The 24,692-nt window shown below is 27.3% G+C and overlaps 1 protein-coding gene across 2 annotated transcripts; it reads right to left on the bottom strand.

Annotated features, from left to right (window-relative positions):
* Positions 1 to 14,178: 14,178 nt before the first annotated feature.
* On the bottom strand, positions 14,179 to 22,399 carry LOC131168851 (aldehyde dehydrogenase family 3 member I1, chloroplastic-like). Of its 2 annotated transcripts, none has more exons than XM_058150464.1 (12): positions 22,239 to 22,399; positions 20,148 to 20,264; positions 19,757 to 19,997; positions 18,254 to 18,322; positions 18,074 to 18,170; positions 17,456 to 17,662; positions 16,631 to 16,746; positions 16,435 to 16,539; positions 15,871 to 16,043; positions 15,647 to 15,737; positions 14,829 to 14,978; positions 14,179 to 14,537 (listed from the first exon to the last, which is right to left on the bottom strand). In XM_058150464.1, exons 1-12 carry the CDS (start codon positions 22,274 to 22,276, stop codon positions 14,298 to 14,300), a joined length of 1,644 nt encoding a protein of 547 aa, XP_058006447.1. In that variant the 5' UTR covers positions 22,277 to 22,399; the 3' UTR covers positions 14,179 to 14,297. The 2 variants fall into 2 exon arrangements, with proteins under 2 accessions (XP_058006447.1, XP_058006448.1); XM_058150465.1 differs by having other exon boundaries at positions 20,148 to 20,259; positions 22,239 to 22,388.
* Positions 22,400 to 24,692: the final 2,293 nt, after the last annotated feature.

Here is a 24,692-nt window from a genome sequence, read left to right as displayed (position 1 = left end):
TAGACCATGGTTGCCGAGAATAGCTTTTTACAAAACACTGGACTAGGCTAATGAGCCTCGTTGGACGGTATCACGAAAATTACGAAAATCAACAGGGCTCATTGATTATTTTATGTAATTATGATTTGTTGTGTTTTTCTTTTTTTTTTTAATTTTTTTATTTTCTTTATTTTTACTTTAATTATAAATAGTAAATAATTATTAGTATTTAAAAATTTTAAAAATAATTTTTATTATAAATTAATATTTTATTATATAGTGATTTATTTAGACTTAAATATAAAGGTGTGGGTTTATTTAGTCAAAAATTGAAATTAAACTTGTTTGATATATAATAAAAAGTTAAGGAAGGATTTAGACTTTTTGTCATATTATTAATATATAAATTCTTCTCAAATTTGATTAAAATTTATTTAAATTATTTAATATTTTTAATCTAATTATTATTACTAAAAAATATTGAACACATTTTACTTTATATATTTTAATTAATAATTTTATATAAAATAAATTTTATTAATAATTTATAAATTAAAATTATTATATACATTTATAAATTTATAAATATTATTATAAAAAAATATGTATTTTATATTTAATTAATTATTTATATAAACAGGTTTAAATAATGAATACTTAACTTATAAAGCCCGACATGAGTAATTTATATGTACCTTTTTTCAAGTTAGGTTATTTTGTAAATGGTGAATTTTAATTTAGTAAAATAACTTGATTATTAAGTTTTTTTAATTATACATATTGTACTTGATACAATTTAATTACATTAATTACTTGCATATTTATTTTTTATAATTTAATTAATATATAATTATTATTATTTTTTTAATAAATAAATATTTTTAATGTTAATTTTTAATTTTTATAAGTTAATGTTTAATATAATATAATCAAATTTATAATATTGTAACGCCTTCACTTTAGGTAGTCCATACATTCTCATTAAGCGACTAATGTTGGTTCGGACAGCTAAGATGTCTGGAACTACACTCAAATTAGAGTGAGAAGACATAAATTGACGGAATACAAACTAAGTAAAATTTAAGAAAAATAAAAGAAGCGAAGTACAACTCGGTTAAACGAGCCGAAGTCACGACGATGGGTGACAATATTGGAAAGTATTTGTGAAGACGATTCTTGACCCCAGACTTGCGAGGAACCTTAGAAAATAATTTTTGAGACTAAATTAGAGGATTTATGAAGATTAAATGACATTAAAAATGCCAAAGAAAAATTCAAGAAAATTAGTTAATCGTCTGAGATAAAAATAACCCAATAAATATAATGAAAGGAATTTTGGTCATTTCAACTCGAGTTGAATTTTGACATAAATGTCTATAAAAAATAGTGAGAATGAAATAATTAAAATGAATTAAATTATAAATTTGTGTAATGAAAAATGAGCAGAGAAAAAGAAAGAAAAGAAAAATTAAATACTAATTATGACATAAGCATACATGATGTCATAAAGGGGTAAATTAAAATTTTAACCAATTAAAACCTAACACCTAAATTTAAATGGATAAATATGTGTATAAGAGACAAATTGGCGAAAGAAAATCCATCTTCTTCCTTGAAAACCCATGGCGAACCTCTCTCCTAATATAGCTTCCACCATATTTCTTCCTTGCAAGCTTGACTCCTCCCTTTCTCACCATAAAACCTTAAACTCCATTCATTAAAAATTTATCCCATACCTTGAGGAAGATTGTGGCAGCCAAGAAAGAAGAGATTAGTGAAGTTTTGTTAAGTGAAAGAAGTGTTCCTTAGAGGTTAGTGCACTAAACAAGTTATTTTCCTTTTTTAATCTTTGTAAGCATGCTAAATCAAGTAAAAATTGTATGAAATCAAAAGAAAACCATGAGTAAATAGAACCTCTAAATTTTGGCAGCCATGAGAAAGTTTGAGAATTATTGGTTTTTGATGAAATTAAGTGGTTTATTTATGTTATTGATGAGTATAGATGATGGATAAAGTGATTAGTATGAGTTTGGTATGTGTATGCCATGAATTGAAAATTTGAAGTTAGGGTTTGGACCTAATTTTGGTACTTTTGCATTATGGCTTGAAATTGAGCATGTTGAGATGAATTGTTAATCATTTAAAGTGCTATGAATATGAAATGAAGTTTGGGAGTTGGGAGGATTTGAAATTGGGAGTGCTGATTTTTTTGTGCAGGAAATTGAACCTTAAGTCCAGTGTGGTTTTTAAGCTATAAGTTGAATTGTGTTGCTCTAATTGGTGTGAGGCCAATTGGAGATGAAACCTAGGACAATTTTTCACATTTTTCATGGAGAGACTATGTCCAAAAACTGACGTTAACTTGACCTAAAAATTGCTTGAATCTGGATAACCCTAATCTAGACTTGGAAAATTGACCAAATGAATAGTACATGTTCATTTGGCCATAACTCTCTCTAGACAAGTCCAAATGACCTGAATTTTATACCATTGGAAAGCTTAGACATAGGACTACAACTTTCATGGTGAATACAGAGCCCAGAAATGCCTCTAACCAAACCAAATTTTTGGCCCAAATTGGGACACAAAAGCATCGAGAACCAAATTGTTGAAAATTCGGACTTGGGTATACCTTACCAGTTTTTGCAAAAATGCCATAACTTGGTCTAAAAAATTGCAAATGAAATGAAACCAATGCTAAAATTTCTATAAGACATAGATCTACAATATTGATATTATGACCAGAACCCAGAACCCAAGGAAACTAGGCCAAATTGCTAGAACAAGTCAGCACATCAAAACCTGGAATTTGACTAAACCACCACTTGACCCCAGAATAGTATTTATAGCATATCTCCTACTAGAAAATCCCAAATGGGATGAGCCAAACTATTATGGAAACCTAAGAGATAGGGCTTCAACTTTTATTTAGAAACTTTTCTCAAAATTTGAGTGTAAGAACCTAAAATGGGAGTCAAAACAACTAACCTAAACCTGGAATCCTGTAGACATAGGGTACCTAAGTCCAGGCTAATTAATTTGCTATAATTAATTCTACAAGACCTGAAAAATTGTAATTCAAAATTTTGAATAATCATAAGACATAGGGTAATAATTTCTATGAAGAACATTAGGCCTAAAAGTGATTGTAACATGTCCAAATAATTAGGAAAAGATTGACTCCAGAATCTGTCTAGTTTTAGAACTTGAGTGAGTTAAGGAACCAGTTTTGGTTATTTGACCATAACTTGAGTTCTAAAACTTCAAATGACATGATTCAAAAAGAAAAACAAAGACAAGACCTAGAGAGACAACTTCCATGAAGGAAGTGTAGCCAAACAGTAGCCATATCTTGGTCAATTTGCTAGGAGAATATAAAACACCAAATCTAGACCTAAAGAAAGGTTTAAGATATTATTTGATACATGACATGTAAATTACCTATATGAATTGCTAAATGTATAAGTTACATGAAAATGAAGGGGGAACCTTATTTCCCACTATAAATTGACATGAAACTACTATAAAGCACTAATAGTGCATGACATAAAATGATAAGATCATAAGTAATTAATAACACTAATTTGCCCAAAGTATACCTAGACTTATTTATATAACATGGATCGATTGGTATACCAATTAGGGACTCTGATTACAATCATCGCTTACAGGAATAATGATTGATAGACAACATAAATCTAAGATGGTTGTTCTCGGCTTTATGCTGCCGTTGGCCATTGTGCACGATTTTATTTACGGCTTTATGCCCGCATTGCCTTGTGCACGACATGACAGATATATACATGTTAGATATACGGATGTTTAACTAGTATACTCCGTGTATCCAGTCTTTATAGTTTGTTATAGGTTACTTGGGCACATATATGAGTAATAAGAGAACATAGAATAAATGAACAGAAAAGATCCTGAGTAACTTAATTTGCATCCAAAGTTCTATAAATATGTAAAAGACTATAAACTCATAAAAGTTATATTTTTTTATAAAGTTATATATGGAATAAAATTTTCAATTATTTAGTTATTTTTATTTTAATTTATGCACCACTAAGCGTTATACTTAGCGCGTTGATTTTTCCATCAGAAGTGCAGGAGATCACCGGCAGGTGATGAGAGCCTAGACATGACTTTGATCAGATCTACTACAGTGTAGATTGTCACCTCAGTAGTCCATTTTGATAGGGCTCATATATAGTTAGATTTTGCATTTTGGTTATTGCATGTAAGTAAACGATGTAAATTCATTTTGTGATTGTAAATAATATTGCACTTGATTTTATATGAATAAAATGAAGTATTTTATTTACTTGAAATGATTATGAGTATTATGATGATATGACATGGTTTATAAAAAATTTATATGGGCAATGAGATGAAATATGAAATTATGAAATGAATATGGACCATTTAACAGGTAAATAATGAACCCACCGGTCTCCACAAAAATAAAATATGACAGATAAATTGTAATAAAAAAAAAATTCTACATGTAAGATAATATAATTAAATTAATATTATACACAACAAGACATGATAGGGTGCTCCGATACAGAATATAGCACACTTTGCTCAAATATACTGTAGACGGGTGATGAGTGTTACAAATATAATTATAATTATATTTAAATTAAAATAAAATTGAATTAATAATTAAGTTCGAATTAAAATAATGTTAGTACAACATTGTGTTTTCCTATAAATTTCATTTTGAATTTTTAAATTAAATATTAATAAAAATATAAATAGATACTGCTTAATATGAATTCTCCAAATGAAAATTGAATTCTTCACCGATGTAACTAAAATATAGGTTCACTATTCTTGTTCAATTTCCGAAATAAGAGATCACCATTAGAATTTTTTATTTTTTTTACTCTTATTTAATGTTGGTATATTCAAATTTGTGAATTTTCTAATTTATTTTAGATTACAAAAAAAAATGAATTAAAAGGAAATTAAATACAAGTAGGATTAAATAACAATTTTAAATTTAATTATTTAAACTCTAAAATTAACAAAAATGCAAATTGTAAATAATATTAAGGTTGTAAATAATATTAAAGGTTAAGGGCATTTTTAAACTCAATGTCTGCCTTCATATATTTATATATACTAATTTTGTATAAAACATGAAACACACGTCATTATACTCATTATAAAAATTAGTGATTTAATTATTTTGTATAGTGTTTTTCTTAATTTTTATATAACATATAATATTATCATAATATTATAAATATTATATTTAATTATTTAAATTAAAATATCAATTTTAATTTATTATACAAATAAAAATATTTATCATTTAAAAATTATTTTTTATTTGATTAATTTTTTATGAAAGTTATGTGTTATATTATTAAAATATGATATTAATTTAATTATAAACTTATATGTAATATAATAAAAAATTTTAAAAATATAACTAGGCTTAAATGTTTAAAAATTAAAATAAATTAATAATAAATATGAATTAGCTCATTAAATTTAATTCATTTAAATTCTACTATTCTATTTTTTACTCTGTTATTTATTTAGAAAAAAGTTTGATTTGTATATATTTTATTTAATTTTTTAAAATTTAAAATAATATTAACTTGCATAATAAAATTGCATATCTTAATTAATGTGAAAGAAAATTATTTGTAAAATTAAAAAAAAAGAATAATTTTTGAAATTATTATAAAATTTTATTTTTATTATATTGATATCTTGAAATTTTATATTGTCATATTATTTAATATAAAAAAATTAAAAACCTGTTTAATATATTAATTATTTAATATATTTAATAAGTATTTTTATTTTTTAAAATTATAGATCGTGTTATATATATTATAAATATATTATTGATTAACATATAGAGAGTGGTTTTAATTCTAAATTAAAAATTATAATAAAATTTTTGTAAAATAATTTTAAAAAATAAAATTTATATATTTTTAATATTTATAAGATTTTATTAATTCAAAAAGTTGGACTCTTATTCATACTTATATATATATTTTGCAGTGTATATAGTATATTATTATAAATGCATCATATGTATTATGTGTGTCACAACCTAAATTATGGGCCGGACTAGCACTAGGACTTGGGTTAGTATAAGGCCTCCAAAACCTGTAGTAAGTCTAACTATTCCAAGCCCAAGCCTAAGGCCCATCACTGTAGTCTAATTTCAAGAAGACAAACAGACAGAGTCCGGCCATAAATTGGACTATCCAATTGGGAGTTTTTAGCTCACCCAACCTGTAATCACAAAATATATCAATTTGGAGAGCTCAGCTCACCCTCACAATCCTCAACATAGCAATTTAATCAAATGAGAGCTCAGCTCCCTCATCCAAGATAAATACCCATCCCGTGTATCCACACATGTATAACTAATAGGTTTACAATTTCAAAATAAATAAACTATTACAGTCTTAAGCTAACTGAAATACTTATAGCATATGCAGAGTTCTAGATTTTTAATTAATACTATGAAACACTAATATTGTTGCTAAGAGACCAGCAAGGAAGGAAACGGGTTAATCACGAGAATGAGGTCCTCCTGTAACCTGAAAAAATATGGTGAACAAAAATGAGCATTCTACTCATAGAGTAAAGAATTGATTTTAAATATAATTTCTATAACTACCTAAGACTAATGCATCTCTAAGGATGAAAGGATGAAATGAAATAAATACTAACATATTAAACCAAATTCAAACAATATTTGCACAAAAAATATTTTGGAGTATTCACACACCTGTGTGTCTCAACAACATATATACATATGGGAGCTAATCCCTTATATAGCTCTTTTAATTCCAATACTTGTCGGCGAGATCAACTTGAGTCAGACTTTCTCTTAATAATCCAAATGCAAGGGTTAACGAGATCAACTCAAAGTCATACTCACCCCGACTTATTATAAAAAGGATTGGGCCCCAGCGAGACTAGCTCCAGCCGATCTACCCGTTCTACTTATATCTAGTACTACGCCACACGCACCAACACACATACACAGCTCTAAATTACCCTAAGGTGACACCCACATCGATTTCATCAAATAAGAGTGCAACACAAGACGTGCCTAATAATAGCTATGTACATATACTTATAAATGACGCTTGGGTATGCCTTGAATATATAATAATATTGAAATCATAAATAAAATTAATATCTACTCACTGATTAACTAGAAGCTACTGTGGTGGCTGAGTGAAAGAGGATGACTGATCCTGATCACTTAAACAATTATATTATAAAGTTATCAGTATTAACTTTAAAACAAGACTTTAAAGAGACAAAAGACATCATAATTTATACCGAAAATTCGATAGAGTTTTTCTTATACTTAGGACCTACTAACCTGCAAAGTGCTTCAAATCATACTTCTAAAATCACAAGTCTCAAACTCACATCTCAACAACATCATATGGCCCCTCTTGGGCCCTCAAAACCAGGCAAAAATCACATACTCAAAAAATTTAGTTGTAGTCCTTAAAACTGACATTTAGCAAAAATATTCAAACTAGCTCTAAAAATTTTAAAATTTTGCCCCGTGATCCTTAACAATGCTATAAGGCTATTGCAAAAGGAATTATAATTTTCTAGCTAGCCGCGAATATTTATGGATTTTTATTCTAAACCCAACACTAGGCAATTAAAGGAATTTAGAGTTCGGCGTTACCTATGCTAATTTTGAAGCTGGGAACGTGTCCGAGGCATCTAAAAATAGTGGCAGGGATTGTAATATCGGCCTACTTGGAGATAATTTTGGTAACTCGCCTATTCGGTCAGAAAATATAGATTCGGCGTCGGTAAAATTTTCGCTAAGCGAAAGTACCTACGCGAAGCTCACAACACGAGGAGTTAGAATATAATTTTTATTTAATTAAATAAGCTCATTAAAAGCTCAAAAAAATACTGCAAAGTTCATGGACCCACTAGATTTTCAGCGTTAGAAAATTTTAAAATTTATATCACCACGAAGCTTTCGCTAAGTAGAGCACACTGATACTCTTGGAATCTCCATGGGGTTCCAGGTTTGGGAGAAATCTGGCCTAAAAGTCGAAATGGGTTAAAACTTCTTGGGCTTAAATCGGACAAACGGCTCTACGGAAATTCATATTCTTAGTGTCTTTGCAAAGCTCTCGAAGAGTAAAACAAAATGGATGCAAGACCCGATTCGATTGGTGGCCGAATAGGCCGAAATTTGGCCATGAAGGCCAAACAGCGTGCTGTGAGTGGGGAGGGATTCAAGGTCAATTTTTCGGCGACAGGAATGGCTGTGGGCGGTGGGGAGGTGTCCAAGTGGGGCATCAGCAAGTGGGGAAGGGCTAGGGTTGGTCGGCCGGCATGGGGTAAAAGAGAGGAAAGAGAAAATTGGAAGAGAAGGGGAGAAGTTGCTGCGCGCAGGAGAAGAGGGAGGAGAAAAAGGAAAGGTTGGTTTGATTCGATTGATTCAATCCGATCCAGTTTGATTTGGTCCGTTCAGTTTAAGAGACCCGAAATTAAATTTTTACTCTGCCCTGAGACCCAAAAATTGTTGAAAACTCAGAAATATTTATGGAGTCTAAATATATTTTTAATTTTTTCACGTAGTCTTTAAATTAGTTTTTAAAAATCGATGAAATTTATTGTCTTAAGAAAATCAAACCAGATTTTAAAAATTCAGAAATTCTAATTTAATCTCCATAATATTTAATAAAATAAAATATTATAATTTACATATAAAATAATTATTTAAAAAATTGGGGTGTTATATTCTTCTCTTCTTAGAGAAAATTCATTATCAAATTTTACACAAGGCATAATAAGGTACAGTATTACATATTAAACAAATACGGGTACTTGCTGCGCATACCCTGCTCTGACTCCCATGTGCATTCCTTTATTGATTGGCTCCTCCATAAAACTTTAACCATAGGGATCTACTTTCACCGAAGTTATCTTATCTGATAGTCCACTATGGCAACAAGCTACTCCTCGAAGGGTAAATCCTCATTTAACTGCATTGTATCTGGTTGCAGCAGGTGAGAAGGATCAGGAATGTACTTTCCAAGTACAGAGATGTGGAATACTAGATGGATATGAGAAAGGCTTAGTAGTAACTCCAACCAGTAGGCAACTGCTCCTACACTGTCCGTGATCTCAAAAGACCTTATGTATCGGGTGCGGCTTGCCTTTCTTCCCAAAACTCATGATCCCTTTCATAGGAGAGACCTTTAGGAATACATAGTCACCCCATTGCAAATTCTACATCCTTCCATCTGGGATCTACATAGCTCTTCTGCTCGCTGAAGGCTATTTTGAAATGTTCCCTGATTAAATGAATTATTTCTGAAGTATACTGCACTAAGTCTACATCATGTACTTTTGCCTTTCTAACTTCTGTCCAACACAGAGGGGACCTACACTTCCTGCCATATAATGCCTCATTAGGTGCCATCTCGATGCTAGAATCATAGTTGTTATTATAAGCAAACTCCACTAATGGCAACTGATTATCCCATTGTCCTCCAAAATCCAGGACACACATACGAAGTATATCTTTTAAGGTCTGAATTGTCCTTTCAGACTGTTAATCTGTCTGAGGGTAAAAAAAAGGTTGTGCTAAAATTAAACTGTGTACCAAGTGCCTCCTACGGCTTTTTCCAAAATCAAAAAGTGTACTAGAGCCTCTTATCTGATATTATGGAAGCAGGAACTCTATGCAATCTGATTATTTCATGAATATATAGCCTGGCATATATTTTTGTATGGCTTGTCTTAGAGTGACTTTAAATTCTAAAAAATTTATCTCCTTACTAGATCAAATTAAAAAACCAAAGAAAAAATAAAACCCGACAAAAATATGATTTTTTTTATGATTTAAAACTATGTAAAACACAACACAGGAGTTTTACTAAAATTTTATGAGTGACTGTTAGTAATAAAAAAATAAAAGATGAGTGATTTTATTTTTATTAAAATAAATTAAAGTATAATGAGTAAAATGAAATGATTAATAAAATTGAGTAAATGTGAGTAAAATTAATTTATCTCATAATTTTATGCAGGTATTTTATATAAAGCAATTTTTAATTTAAAAAATAATTGTTTTATAGGTAAAAAAATAATAAAGGATATAAAAATTTAAATATATAATTTTTTTTATTAAATTTATTTTTATTTTTATATATTAATTTTTTATTTGCTCATTTTTTTTGTATAGGCTGTAAAAATACATCTACTGTCCATTAAAATAATCTATTGAGTGTTCACAACCTGATTTGTTTGGCCATTGTATACTTTTTTATTTAAAATTATTATATTTTGACTGTTGATTATTAAATTCTCATGATTAGATCAAGAAAAAACAAATATGAATAAAAAAAAATTCAAGTCCAAGTCTGGCTAAGTCTACATAAAATTAATATTAAAACCATTAAATTTTCAATTTTTTATTTATAAATTAACACTAATGCCATTAATAAATAAACGAAGGAAAGAATAGCTTGGGTCCCAAACTGGTGAATCCATGGCCTTGTCTAAGATTCGGGAGAGAATGAGGCTTTGATCAGAATTTATTTCAAACAATAAATATATGTATAATGAATATATTAAAATTTTGATCGTTAATTAGATTCACAAAATTTATTATAATCAATAATTATAATAAGCTAAAATTAGTCCAAATATGCATGGCTTGTCAAAAAGGAGTATAAAAAGTGTGAATCTCGCTCATTTCCTCGTTGTCTTCGTAGGATGGATTTGACATTAATATTAGAGATGTTATTGAAGAAAATATTTTATAAATATATGAATTAAAAATATGAAAATAATTAATTAAAAAATAATTTAAATATATTTTAATTATAAAAATATTAAAATAATAAAATTATTTTTTAAATTGTCTTTTAGTAATATTTAAAAATTCTTTTAAAAAAGTATATTCTATCCAGATCAATTTTGATCGCGAAATTTTTTTGAATAAACTTTTTATATTTTATTTCTTTTTTTTTATTCTCTCCAAATACTTCACTTCTTCTAGGCTTTCTTCTCGTTGAGTGTTCACGAAACATTCCCTCTTCAGGTGTGGATTGCAATTACCCTAGGTGTGAGATATTACACCTACTTTGAGAGGCAATGGAGAATCAAGCCCTGTGAAGGCACAAACGAAGGAAGTGCACCTGCGTGAAAGTTGATTCCTCAAGGAAGCCAGCTAGAGATTAGGTTTTGGTTCGTTATTTAGGCCCTTGCTATACTTGAAGCTAAAGAGGAGAAGAATCCTCTTCCTCCCACTGCCAATAGCATTTCATAAATATTTGGGTTGGGGGTGAGTGTGGGGCGTCAAGCTAGTTTGGGAGGAATGGGGATACTCATGGCATTTCATAAATATTTAATATAATAAAATTTAAGAATTAAAATTTTATTCAAAGTGAAAATAGAAATTAATTTATGAGTTTTGTCATACCTAAAACATTTGGTTGTAAATTACCTTAATTAAAATTATAAAACTAATAAGAGGATCAATCCTTTTTAGAAAGCATTAATATCAATATTCTCTCTATATATATACATATTAATGAATATTATCTTCTTATTTTAATAAAAAAAAATTTCTCTTTGAATTGAAAGCTGCATAATGCGCTGTTAGTCATCAATATTCAATTTGCGCTAATTTTTCAATTAATTTAGGCTTGGGCAAGGATAATATTTGGATTGGCTAAAACCATATAAACTATAATTGAAAACGTTGGTGGGTACTATACTATAATTAGATTAAGATAATCATGTATAAACTATAAAGTATTATCGATATTGCTACCTTTCCATTTTTGAGTTAATTTGATTTATTATATATGTTAGAGATATAGAGAGTTTGAAATATTTAACGAGTATTCTTCTTTGATAGATTTGATATTATATTTAATTCAAAATTTTAAGATAATAAATATATAAAATTTTTTTATTTTTATGTTTCTTACTATTTTATTTTTTTTAATGTAAAAATTTTATATTTATATATTTTTAATAATATATAATAAAATATCTCTAAAAAAGAACAAAAAGCAAGCGATATTGTTTATATATTCTTGTTTTACATTGCAACTGAGGATGGTCTGGTCATATGGCGGCCACTTCTTTTGCTGTGCATCAGAAAATAAAATGTATTTTAATGGAACAGGCGGTGAATTTAAGTTGAAACCGTCGCAGTCCCAAAGAAAGAAGTCCAAGTGCAATGAACAATGTCGTCACTTGCCGCTGTTCCTTTAGTATCCTCTTTCCGCGAAGGTTCTTCTTGGTTCCCATTAGCTGCCGACTTTGACTTTTGTCGGCTTGTCTCCTCAATATGTCGATTCATTAGGTGCAGCTATGCGTGCTTAATTCCTACGCACCCAGTCATTAAAATAAGTAACATTTGATTTTAAAATTTTATAATTATAATTTTAAAAATAATTATAAGTTAAAATAATTTTAAAATTATAAAATTAATTTTAAATTTTAATTTTAATAAAAATAAAATAATATATATTTACTAATATTTTTTAATATGTATTGCATATTATTTATACTCATATACTTATTCATAATTTAAATTTTTTATACATAATTTTAGATAAATTTTCATATTAATTAATTAATAAATCTTAAAATTAATAAATTTATTTTTTAATTAATCTTTTATTTTTTAATTAGAGCCTCTATATATTTATAAAAAAATTTTAAATAGGTGTAGTAACTTTTAATTTTTGTTAATTGACCCCTCAAAAATTTTTTGTTGGTACATAATAATTTATACTTTATTTATTATGATTATTTAAATTGAAATATCTCAAAATTCTTGGTTATCACTAAATAAGTATAAAATTTTAATCAAAAATTATTTACTCAAAATTTTCTATTTATAAATTAAAATTTCATTAATTGTTATCATTTGAAAATTAAATATAAATCAATTTAATAATTTTTTATCATATAATCTCAAATCACATGAAATTTTCTTAATTTATAGTTTTAGTTTTCCTTTTCTTCTATGGGTATAATATAATTTTTTTTTTCTTTTCTCTTACATAACTTTCTATCATTTATATGATATAAATTCAAAAAATTATTATATTTATATATAAAAATAGAAAAAAATAATAATATCAATTCTCATGTAAATTTTAAATTTATTAATTTAAATATACATATATATATATATATTATTTGATATGTTTATTTTGGTTATCTCTTTAATTGTACTGATTATTATTTTTTCTTATATTATTATACCATAGAGTTTTATGTTTGGATCAGCTTTGAATTTCTCTCAATTTTGATTTGATTAAATGAAATTTTATAATCAGTTAAAAAAATTAATTTGTTTGATTAACTGAATGTACACTTTTAAAAGTGTAATAATACAACAAAACTAAAAAAAAATAATGATCTAAATTAAAACTATACAAGCATATAAAAAAATACTTTTATTATATTTTAGATATATGTAGTTAAGTAACAAGATGTATTTTTATTTGCCAATAATATCTTTTATTTTGCCTAAATAAGATTCAAAATATCCAACTTATTATGTATAATATTTTTCGTTAAAAATATAAATTTTTTTAACCTTTTGCTATTATAGCTAATTCTTTAATGTATATAAATTTTAGTTTGATTTTAAATATTTATTATTTTTAATAAGAAGTAAAATTTGAAATATACAAACGTTCAAAATTATAATATGTCAATTAACGGAAAGAGAAAATAATAGTTAAAATTATGTCAAGTTAGCTTACTTAAATCAACTTTGACTATGAATTTAAAAAACTTTTAAAATCAAGGTAAAATTGTAAAAAAAAAAAATTTATAATTGTAAAAATTTGAAAAAATATTTTTTAACACTGAGTCTTTGAATAACATTGTATTATTTATTTGTAATAAAATTGTTTGAGTTACTACATTTATAAATATTTTTGAAATAGAATTTATAATAAGATTAAAATTTTAATACATTAATTATTTTTTATTATAAATGAAAAAAATTATATAATGAATTCATTAATTCCCCCATCCATACTTTTAGTTAAAAAAATCCATACTTTGCATGAAGAGAGTTCTAGTTCGGTGCAAAACTAATTTCAGTTTTGACCAGCTTTAGATCGATTTTGACTGATCTGAATCTAATTCAAAATCGGCCATCCAACATGAAAGAGTAGCAAATATGAAAGTTTAGTTAAATATTATTGAATTCAATTTCAGTATTTTAGAGAATAATAACATAAAATACATAAATATTTCAGTTAAATATTGCAGTTATCATCATTCAGCTTTATATGATTTCAATCTTTAGACCATCCTATCAAAGCAAGAAGCATCCCAAATATGCCATCACTTATCAGAGCCTTCATTAACTTCTTCTTGCTTTCTGTGTATGGCGGATACCTTATAGATGCATCTCCATTAAAACTTCTGTAGAGAACGGCCTTCTTGTGGCTAAAAGCATCAAAAGAAAATTTCCCATGGTACGATCCCATTCCACTCTCCTCAACTCCTCCAAAAGGTAAAGTATCTACTGTGACCTGCAAAGTTTGCAGTGTGTCTATGTTCAAAATTCCATTCTTTAATTTAATTGCTATTTAACTAAAAAAAAAATTTATATGTTTATGGGATGCATAACCATTTGATTTATTTTCTTTAGAAATTAAAATTTTATAAGGATTCAAATCAATTATTTTTTTTAATTACTTCTTATATTTATAACAAAAGAATTTAATTTTTTTAAATTTAATTAAATTAAAAAAACTATTTTAAAAAATAAAAATAAAGCTGAGAAATATATTATTTTAAAAGAAGCAGGATGAGGGAAATACATGGAGTATTGTATCATTAATGAGCATTCCTCCAGCCGATACGTTTTGCACAAAGCTTTCCTTTAGCTTCTCATCATTGGTGAAGAGATATGCTGCAAGAGGTTTTGGTTTTGAGTTTATCGCATCAAAACTGTCCTTCACATTTTCAACCTATCACATCAAAAAAAGAAATTAAAATTATTTAGTTCTATGCATCTTGCTTCTCGACTAATAAAATGTAAAAACTATCATTAATAACTTGCTTGATGTTATAATTTATATTTTAATTTGGATTGATAATCTTATTTATTTTAAATTATTAATAAATTTTCAATTTTATTGAATTTAATGATTATATATATATATATATTAAATTGATTTTAATTTTATTTTTTGACGTACAATTGATTTTAATTTTATTTATTAATCGAAAAGTGCGCCATCATTATTGCGTATAGTTTACATGGCAAAGTATTATAGATAAAAATAAAAATGAACAAGTCAAGTGGGGAAGCTATGCTAATAAGTTATTAGCAATATTAATCTCAAGTCAGGGTCTATTCTTATTCCTATTATTATCTTTTTTTTTATTATTTGTTTTAATTGCCATGCCAATAAACTATAATTTTAGTTAGCTAGGCTTGAATATTGACTTGAGACTAAAACTGAACTAACTTAAGAAGAATTATTAATTATAAATTAAAAAAAATTTACAAAAACTTAAATTATCTTTTTCAGCAATTAATTAAGCATTTAGAGAAGAAACTAAAATCTTCAACAACTTCAAAACACATGTAGATGGGGGAAGTATATTTTGCTAAATTTATGATAATACTTACAGTGATAATAGGAAGTAATGGCCCAAATATCTCATCCTGCATTATCTGAGAATCTTTAGGAACGTCCAATAATATGGTTGGTGCCATCCTTCTGCAATGTAAGTTAATTATCACACAACCATTGATTTGTACTACTAATCATGTACACCATCGTCATGTTACATATGTTGTTCAAAAGAAGGTTTAAAAAAACCAAAAAAGTGAAATTAATAAAACAAACCCACAATTTGTTTTGATCCCTTTGGCCTCCTAGTACAATTTTGTTGGAGACATTATCTTCATCCAAGAGCCTTTCTAGACGGGTGAAGTGGTTTAAGCTCACAATCCGCGATATATCTTTTGATTCCATTGGGTTCCTCCCAAAGCAATCCTCTAACTCTTTTCTAAGCGCATCAATCTACCAAACAAAAACAACTTTTGAAAAATATGTATTTTTCTTAAAATATATATATATATATATATTCGCGACATGTTTTCCCTACTGCATATCAAATTTATAATAAATAATTTAATTGTCGGCTACTTATTTTACAATACAGAATATAAAAATTTTAAACTAGGATAATAATTTCATTAATTTTTATCATTTTTGAAATATTAAAAAAATTGACGTGGTTAAAAAAACGTCCCAACAAAATGCATGTCCTTTTTTTATTAAATAATGCAAATTTGAAACAAATGAATTTTAGTTTTAAATGTTAGAATCGTTTTTTAAAATTATTATTTTCGACTTAAAATTTTAATTGAATTAAATAAAATTAAAAAAAGGGGCAAATATGAAATCTTACCAATTTTGGAGCAAAATCTTTAGTAGTTATAACATAGTCGACACCAATACAAGCTTGGCCATTGTTGCATTGCCACTTGCCAGCTATAATCCTCCTTGTAGCAACCTTAATAATATTGAAAAAGAAAATATCAGGGGAAAATTAACATACTCTATAATTAATGTCTATTATCCTTGGCACAGTTCGGTTTACACACCTGTAAATTGACATTTGAATCAACAATGGCTGGGCACTTTCCTCCAAGTTCTAGGATAACGGGTGTAAGGTGTTTCGCTGCAGCTGTCATCACAATTCGACCCACTCTTGAACTACCTGAAAATATTAGCACCTTCCTTGTTGATATTACCAGAAATTGGTTATTGGCTGGGCACTTGCTTCCTTTGCTTCTTCATGGGATGAAATGGATTAAGCATAAAAGTAATCATTATTTTTTTGTTATATAATTTTTTAAATCTAATTACATATTTATTTAATGAATTTATAGAACTAAAAGGCCTAATGGCTCAATATGCATAGGGTAAGATTCAGGTTTATTATTGGAGCGAAAAACTCTCAGGTAAAATGTAAATCTCATCATATACACATGTATATGATTGTATCAGAATGTGTTTAGCATATTATTGATAAAATTATTATCAAGAAAAATATTTTATTAAATATATTAATATAAGAATATTAAAAGTTATTTTAAAATTAAATTTAATATTTTTAAATCATAAAAATATTAAAATAATAAAATAATTTTTTAAATTATTTTTTAATAATATCTAAAATAATATTTTTACTGGGAAGTATTTTTTATTCCTGAAATTTAATGCCAAACTAACTCTAAATCATGACATTGTTAATATGATTCTTAATATTAATTTATTTACTAGCTTGCAACTATATATAAAAGAAAGAAATAACACGTAAATCAATATAATTAAACATTAGATAGAAATGTGCAAAAAAGTTGGTATTTTAGATGCATCGAACACATTGAAAGTGCAGCACAATATAGTTCATATATGTGTTTGACCTGTGTATAATATTTTGTCCCATTTCTGCTCCAGTAATGCAGATGTTTCAGGAACAGCCCCTTCAACGACTCTTACTGCAGATTTGTCAAGATATTTATCAAATAAATTTACAAGTAGTGAAGACGTGGCTGGAGATATTTCTGATGGTTTAAGGACCACAGCATTCCCAGCTGCAATTGCTCCAATGACTGGATCCACCGACAGCACTGAAATATAGGTAAAATATATTATCATTATTGTTATTATTATTATTAACTAACAAGAGAATTCAATTTCCAAACCTTACTCTTATGATTAACCTTTCAAGCCAAATAAGTATTTACAAATATATTAAAATTATTCAAGCCAGAAATTATGAACTTTCCTATAAAATCAACAAACATTTATGATGATAATAACTAAATATTTTAAGGACATAAAGCTATAAAGCCTTAAATATAAAGATGGAATATTCAAAAAGAAAAAGATCGTGCCCCTTTAAATATGTTTGGTAAAAAATAGCTTATAAGAATGTCTATTATCAAAATGACTAAAAAGGATATTAAATAAATTTTGTAATGAAGTTTTAAAAAATTTAATGGGGAAATATGATAAAAGCAAACTTTTTCGCAACATACGGAAAGGAAAATTCCAAGTTGAGATGACCAACACAACACCCAGAGGTTCTGACACAATTTCCGCTGATGAAGGGAAGGTTGAGATTGAAGTTTTTGCCTGAAATGTTTTGACAAATTCACTATATTAATTAAAGCTTAATCATAATTTACAAAAAATAATTCCCATTATTACAAAGTTACCTTTTCTGGCTTCATCCAATGTTTCAATTCTTTAAGCGCCAATTCACAAGATGACTTTGCATTAGAAATCTGCGTTAAAACGCATAAGAATTTGATTAATATTTGTTATCACTATAAGAAATAATAGAATTAGCAGTAAAGTCAATTTTGCTGCTAAAAGTTAATAAATGACAAGAACATTGAGAATCGCTGCTGCTGCTAATCCAAAAAACTCTTCTAATCATGCTTCAGTTCATGCGACATGGCAACCACAAAAGGACGGCTTGTACAAGATTATTACTGATGCAACTTGTAGGGAATCTAATGGTTTTGTTGGAATTGGTCTGGTGATTAAATCGAGACTGTGAGGGGTTAGTTATTACTTCTGTAGGTCGTCACATTGACAGGCAATTTACCCCTGAAATGGTTGAAACATTACCGTGAAATTCTCTAATCCAAATAGTGTGGATGACTATCAGCAAAGGCAATGTCTGCCATGTTGTATATTCTCTTTTTCTTCCTTATTCGTTTCTCTTGTGGGACATTCAAGACTCTCTTATCATGTGCAATTGAACTAGACTTAAGTTTATAAGTCTAGTAGTCACTTATACCAACCTAACTTTTTTTTTTTCTTTGTACTTGGCTCTACATGTCTAGTTGTCTTTACGAGGTCATGGATCATCCTGGTCTAACTCAAGCCTCCTTTTTTTTTTTACTTGGCATTATGGAGTTTTTTTTACTAGGTCATTAATTCACCTTGTTCTGACTTATTGCAGCACTGCCCACTATGACTTTTTGGGATTCCGAAATATAACCTACTCTGATAACATGGCCCCACTTTTTTTTTTGTTTTTTGCTTAGTTCTACGGGTTTAATCCTTTGCCATTACTTTAGCGTCTTCAGATTTGCAAATCGGGAGTGCAACGGAGTTGCTTATCATCTAACTCAATGTGGGCCCTTTATATTCTTAGATTCTGTTTTTCTCAAGGAGGAGGTGCCTTCATCTATTGCTAGTTTTATTTGTAAGGACGTTATGCATCCTTCAGTCTGGTTAATGAAGTTCTCCGCTAAAAAATGCTATATGAGAAAATGGAAAAGAGGAGAGAGAGAGAGAGAGAGAGAGAGAGAGAGAGAGAATGGTGAAGAGAGACGGAGGAAAGAGGTTATCATTGTTGGCGAGGAAGGACTGGATTGTTGTATTAAAGGATGTAATTGAAAATATAATTAAGAGAATCAAAAATATTAAAAAAACTTATTTAAACCTTATCCATTACTCGTTTACAGGGAAATTCGTACCCACCTCGGACCCAAGAGGTTAATTAAGATATAAGTTATACTTATTTTACATGTGATTACATATAATTAATTAAAATTAAATTTTATTTAAATCTAATTTATTATATTAACAAGTATAAATATATGAATTCATATATTCTATATATTTTTAAATTCACAAGAGATAGATATAGGCAAGAATTCCCAGAGATATATAATATAATTACTTGTAGGAAAACAGAGTTGTACCTCCGAAATAAAGGCTTCGAATTCAGGCTTTGAGAGGTCATCATAAAGAGCTTTAGCAATCTCTTTTTCGTTTTCCACAATCATCTTTCTGATACTCTCCAACTGGGACACTCTCCAATCGTAACTCTTTGTCTTGTTAGATTTAATGTTCCCTCTAAGCTCCTTAACCAGCGAAGCTGCTTCATTTTCATCAAATGATTTCTTCTCTTCCTCCGCCATTACCGACAAAGCTGCAGAACAACTTTTAACCATAAAGAGAAAAACAAAATTAGAAACAAATGAGGATAATGAACGAGTGCGTGTGTAAATATATATATATATATATATATATATATATATATAGAGAGAGAGAGAGAGAGAGAGAGAGAGAGAGAGAGAGAAGAAGAATTACGAATATGAAGAGAAGTTGGGAAGGGAGTGATGGATGGAGAGAAAGGAGGCAGACTTCTTATTGGTCTTACGTACACAACGGCAGGTGAAGGTTCTTCTCACACCAGTATCAACTGCACTGTACAATTAGAAAGAAAAAAGAGAAATAAGAAACAAGAAATGTCTGCTTAAAAAAAATGTCATGGGTTTAGTAAAGAATCAGAAGAAAGGAAATTGTGATATAATTACTTGTTGAGCTAAGTTAACTTTGTGGTCTTATTGGTAGCTTATAAAAGTTAATGCACCTTAATAAAATTGGCATAATTAATAAAATTGACTTGCTAAAAATTAAATAAAATTATTATTAATTTAAAAATATAATAAATATACTATATTATGAATTATTACGATGGCTTAAAATTAAAAAGTTTATCTAATTTATCTCAAATTTATTTTTTTTAAAATAATAATGAAAAATAAATTTAATTAAAAAAATATAAAAAATTATTTTAACAATCCTAAATTTAGATATATTCTATCACACACACACATATATATATATATATATATAATTTAAAAAGTGAGAAACTACTTTATTTGTTCTTGAGAATACAACGATTAAGTTATCGGTTTCATTAAAATAATAAAAATTTAATTAATTCAATTAGAATAGAGACGGAACTAGGAATCTATCATTTGAGGGAAAGGAATAAATATTAATAAGAAACAAATGAAACTTTTATAAAAATATAGAGACTAAAATAAAAAAATAAAATATTAAGATATCAAAATTAAACTATTAATAGAATTTATAAAAAGATAAAAATATTGGAGGGACAAACAATAATTGTATAAAAAATATACTAAAATTTTAATTTTAAAATTTGTAGAGGGTAAATATTTTTTTTTTTTTGAAATAAATTTATGAGTAATTTTTTAATTTGAGAAACTTGTATGTGTGGAGGGGAGGGGGGCATACCCTTATCTCCAAGTAATTCTGCGGTTGAATTAAAACCTACTTGAAGATATAGTATAAATTATTTTATTGATGGATTATAAAGTGAGAAACTAAATTGTTTGATTTTGAAAATATATGAATTGAATTGTATACTTTATAAAATATTAAATATTAAAGTGTAAATTATTCTATAACATATTTATCTTTAAAAAATTATCACCGTAAACCTAAAAATTTTTAAAATTCCAGGGACTCCAATGCTCTCCTTAGCCCTACTCTCCCTCCGTTGTACGTGTTAATGTCAGAATCATTTTTCAGGGCAACAAATTCAATTACACTAAAAAAACAAAATAAAATAAGAAAAAAAAAGTGAAATATAGCTTTACTTCTATTGTTTGGATAAATATAATCTCAATTTTACCCTCTTTATTGGTAAGTGGGATATATTTATAAAGGTAAAATTGTAATTTAACTTTATTTTTTACTCTCTTTTTTTTATATATTTTTTACTCTCCTTATAAGGTGAATCACACTTTATTTTACTCCATATTTTTCTTATTTCCAAATAAGAGAAAGTGTAAAACTCTTTCAATTTTTTTTTTTATATATTTTACTTTCCTTCAATTCAAAAACTTAGACACCCTTTATTTATTGATTCTTAGTATAACTATTACCATAGTCAAGTTAAATCCCCCTTAAGAAAGCCACCCCACAACATCGGCCACGAGGATAAGGCCCCTGACGAAATCCAAAATTTCCTCAGGAGAACCTGCCCAAACGTGAACGCGAGGAGCAAGAGTAGACCCGGCCCGGTCCATCCCCATTAATCTTAATCCAACATGGTATCTCGACTGGAATCCATTTTCCAATAAAAAGTTATATACAACGGATAGATGTTAAGGTTGATTATCGACCACAATGAAAAGAAAAACCATTAGCAGTTTAAAAAGAAAAGAAAAACCATTAAGCCATCTTCCCTCTGAATTTCGAAAAATTCAAAACAATTAGCAACTCTCCAAAACTAAAATAGAATTCTCAAAACAGTTTACGCTCACCACACTAGTATCCACTTCACAAGCTAATACAACTTTTAAAACACTGATTAACGAGTATCACAAGTAAGAAGAATAAAGCAATTGTTAACGATATGAGTACCTGAAATTTGGGAAGAGCCCGATTCGAAGGCCTCTCATGATAGGGAGAGCTTTAGCTACTTATAAATTATCTGCACAGAAGCCAGAAAAACCACTCAAATGAGTCATTCAATGTCTACTACTACTAGAGAAGGCTTTTTATGCAATACTGAATTTATTTGAAAGCAAAAAAACATGTGTACCTTACTACGTTTTCGGCTTTACATTGCATGCTGACAAGAGGATATGACTTGGGGAGCCTTCTCAGCCATGAAACAAGAGGATAACAATTTACATGTCCTTTGATGGTCATTGCCCGACGGAGAAATTTGCACACCTTTCACACCGGACGTGACAGGACAGGGCAGGGCTTGCCAATCAAAATATAGTCTTTTTTTTAGTGGACCACGTGGGTGTTGGCGTGTTGCTTAACTGTTTTCCCGTGAGTACAGTGTAACAATATGACATTAATATCCTTATGCACTTAATGTAAATTCCTATCATACTATAACTTTTATTTATTTAATAAAATTATTAAAATAAATCCAATTTCAATCCAACTATAATTCACATTGTAAAATTAGTTTATTTCTATTTAAATATAAATAAAATTTTATTTATTTCTATGCATCATTGAAAAAAAACTATGGATTTATTTACAATAATTTTTGTAATTTTCTTTTTAAATATGATATACTGCATATCTTTTGGTTTTAGCAACATTATTATTTTTCATTAATATAATTAATTCATAAATCATAATGAAGAATTTTTTTTTTTGAGAACCATAATGAAGAAAATTTAATCTTATACTTTTTAATCAAAATATGTCAAGAAGAAAGGTATAGATTCTTTAGCTTTTATAAATATATATATTTTTTAATTTTCAAAAAGTTTTGTAGTAATTTAATTTATTTTTTATTTTAGTTTATTTTATAAAATTTATATATGATTTATAAAATTAATTATTAAAGATTTATTAATATTATAATAGGATTTTTTTTTTCCAATTTAAGTTGTAGACATGTAGTAAAAAAATGCTTCTAATTTTTTTAATGAATGCATTGATATAATTTTTATTCATTTTATAATAGAATTATGAAAAAAATAATAAGTGACAAGGCAACCCGAAGTTATAGGTTACTCTAAAAGTGGCTCTCCAATACCAGTGTTTTCTATGATTAATAAAATAATTAAAAAATTATTAATTACAAATAACACTAAATAAGATATATAGTTATTCAGTGTTTCACATTTAAAATCTATTATTTTAATTAAAATTTAAGATATTATAAAAATATAATAATTTACATATTTTTTTTAATGTAACGAACTAACTATTTTATGAAAAATAATATCAATTTAAAAAAATTTCATAAAACAAATTATAAAATTTTGTTAACTATCTCCTTTTCTATAATAACAGTAACTTTACTTTATAATATAAGCAAATAACATTAGAATATACCGCAACTAATAAGTTTTAGTGATGTGTCATCAGATTCGTTTTTAAAATTAAGAAATTTTGAATTTAAATTATATAAAATTTAACATAATTTAAAAAATAAGAATTTAATTAAAATTCAATTCTGTAATCTTAATGATTTAATCTTATCAACTTAAATTTTGATTTCAAAATTAAATTAATAAAGAATTAATAAAGTGAGAAAATAAAAATAGTCCAAAGTAGGGCTGAAACTTAATTTAAACTACATTAGACATTGTTCCAAAGTTTAAAGGTAAACTTAAGCAGCTCTTAGCTTAAAGGATTAAGGAAGCTCAACCACTCATTTTTAATAAGACCTCCAACTTATATTTAAAGATTAATTTGCTCCTCGTACTATAATTTGGATCACTTAAACCCTTTAGATTTACAAAATTCATTAATTTAACTCAGTTTCTTATACATCAGTCACGTAACTTTAACATACCTTAATAACTTATTCCACATTCTAATTATCAAAATGAATTTTTTTTTTCAATTATTTTACTTAAGATTTTTTTACCTCTCTAATTATAGAGAGGAGAAATGGTAAACAAGAGAACAAAGAATAAGAAGAACCAAAGTTTCCAAGCATAGCAGAAGTGAAAAACTCTGGTCTCCCATGGTGGCAGGCAGTGAGAATGGCCGCAGTAGATGAAGAGTAAGAATTGTTCAATTCCAGAGTGAAAAAGTAACCAAAATTGAATTGCATTTTGTGTTTCTCTATGTTTCACTCATCTGACATCTGGATTTTTATTTTGTTACTTTTTTTGTACCACCGCGTTCAATCTACGGTGAAACCGAAAAATTTTTTTATAATCCTTAGAAGTCCATTTTCTCCCTTGTGCATAGATTTATTTATTTATTTATTCAATTGGTGAAATCTCTAATTTGATTAATGGAGAATGATTTTTTTTTTAAATAAACATAAGGATTATTAAACGTTAAAAATTAATTTTAAAAATATAGAATAACTAATTAATTTCGTCGAAC

The sequence above is a fragment of the Hevea brasiliensis genome, chromosome 7 (assembly GCF_030052815.1).
Source record: "Hevea brasiliensis isolate MT/VB/25A 57/8 chromosome 7, ASM3005281v1, whole genome shotgun sequence".
Classification (NCBI taxonomy): Eukaryota; Viridiplantae; Streptophyta; class Magnoliopsida; order Malpighiales; family Euphorbiaceae; genus Hevea; species Hevea brasiliensis.
This window is presented reverse-complemented; position numbering and strand designations above follow the sequence as displayed.

What these genes read in the sequence shown, in the direction of transcription:
- LOC131168851 (XM_058150464.1), bottom strand. Translation starts at nt 22,276, where the DNA reads ATGAGAGGCCTTCGAATCGGGCTCTTCCCAAATTTCAG. An exon ending in AACTTGGAATTTTCCTTTCC is followed by an intron (nt 17,663 to 18,073) that starts GTATGTTGCGAA and finishes CCTATATTTCAG; the next exon opens with TGCTGTCGGTGGATCCAGTC. An exon ending in CAAAGGGATCAAAACAAATT is followed by an intron (nt 15,738 to 15,870) that starts GTGGGTTTGTTT and finishes CTTACATTGCAG; the next exon opens with AAGGATGGCACCAACCATAT.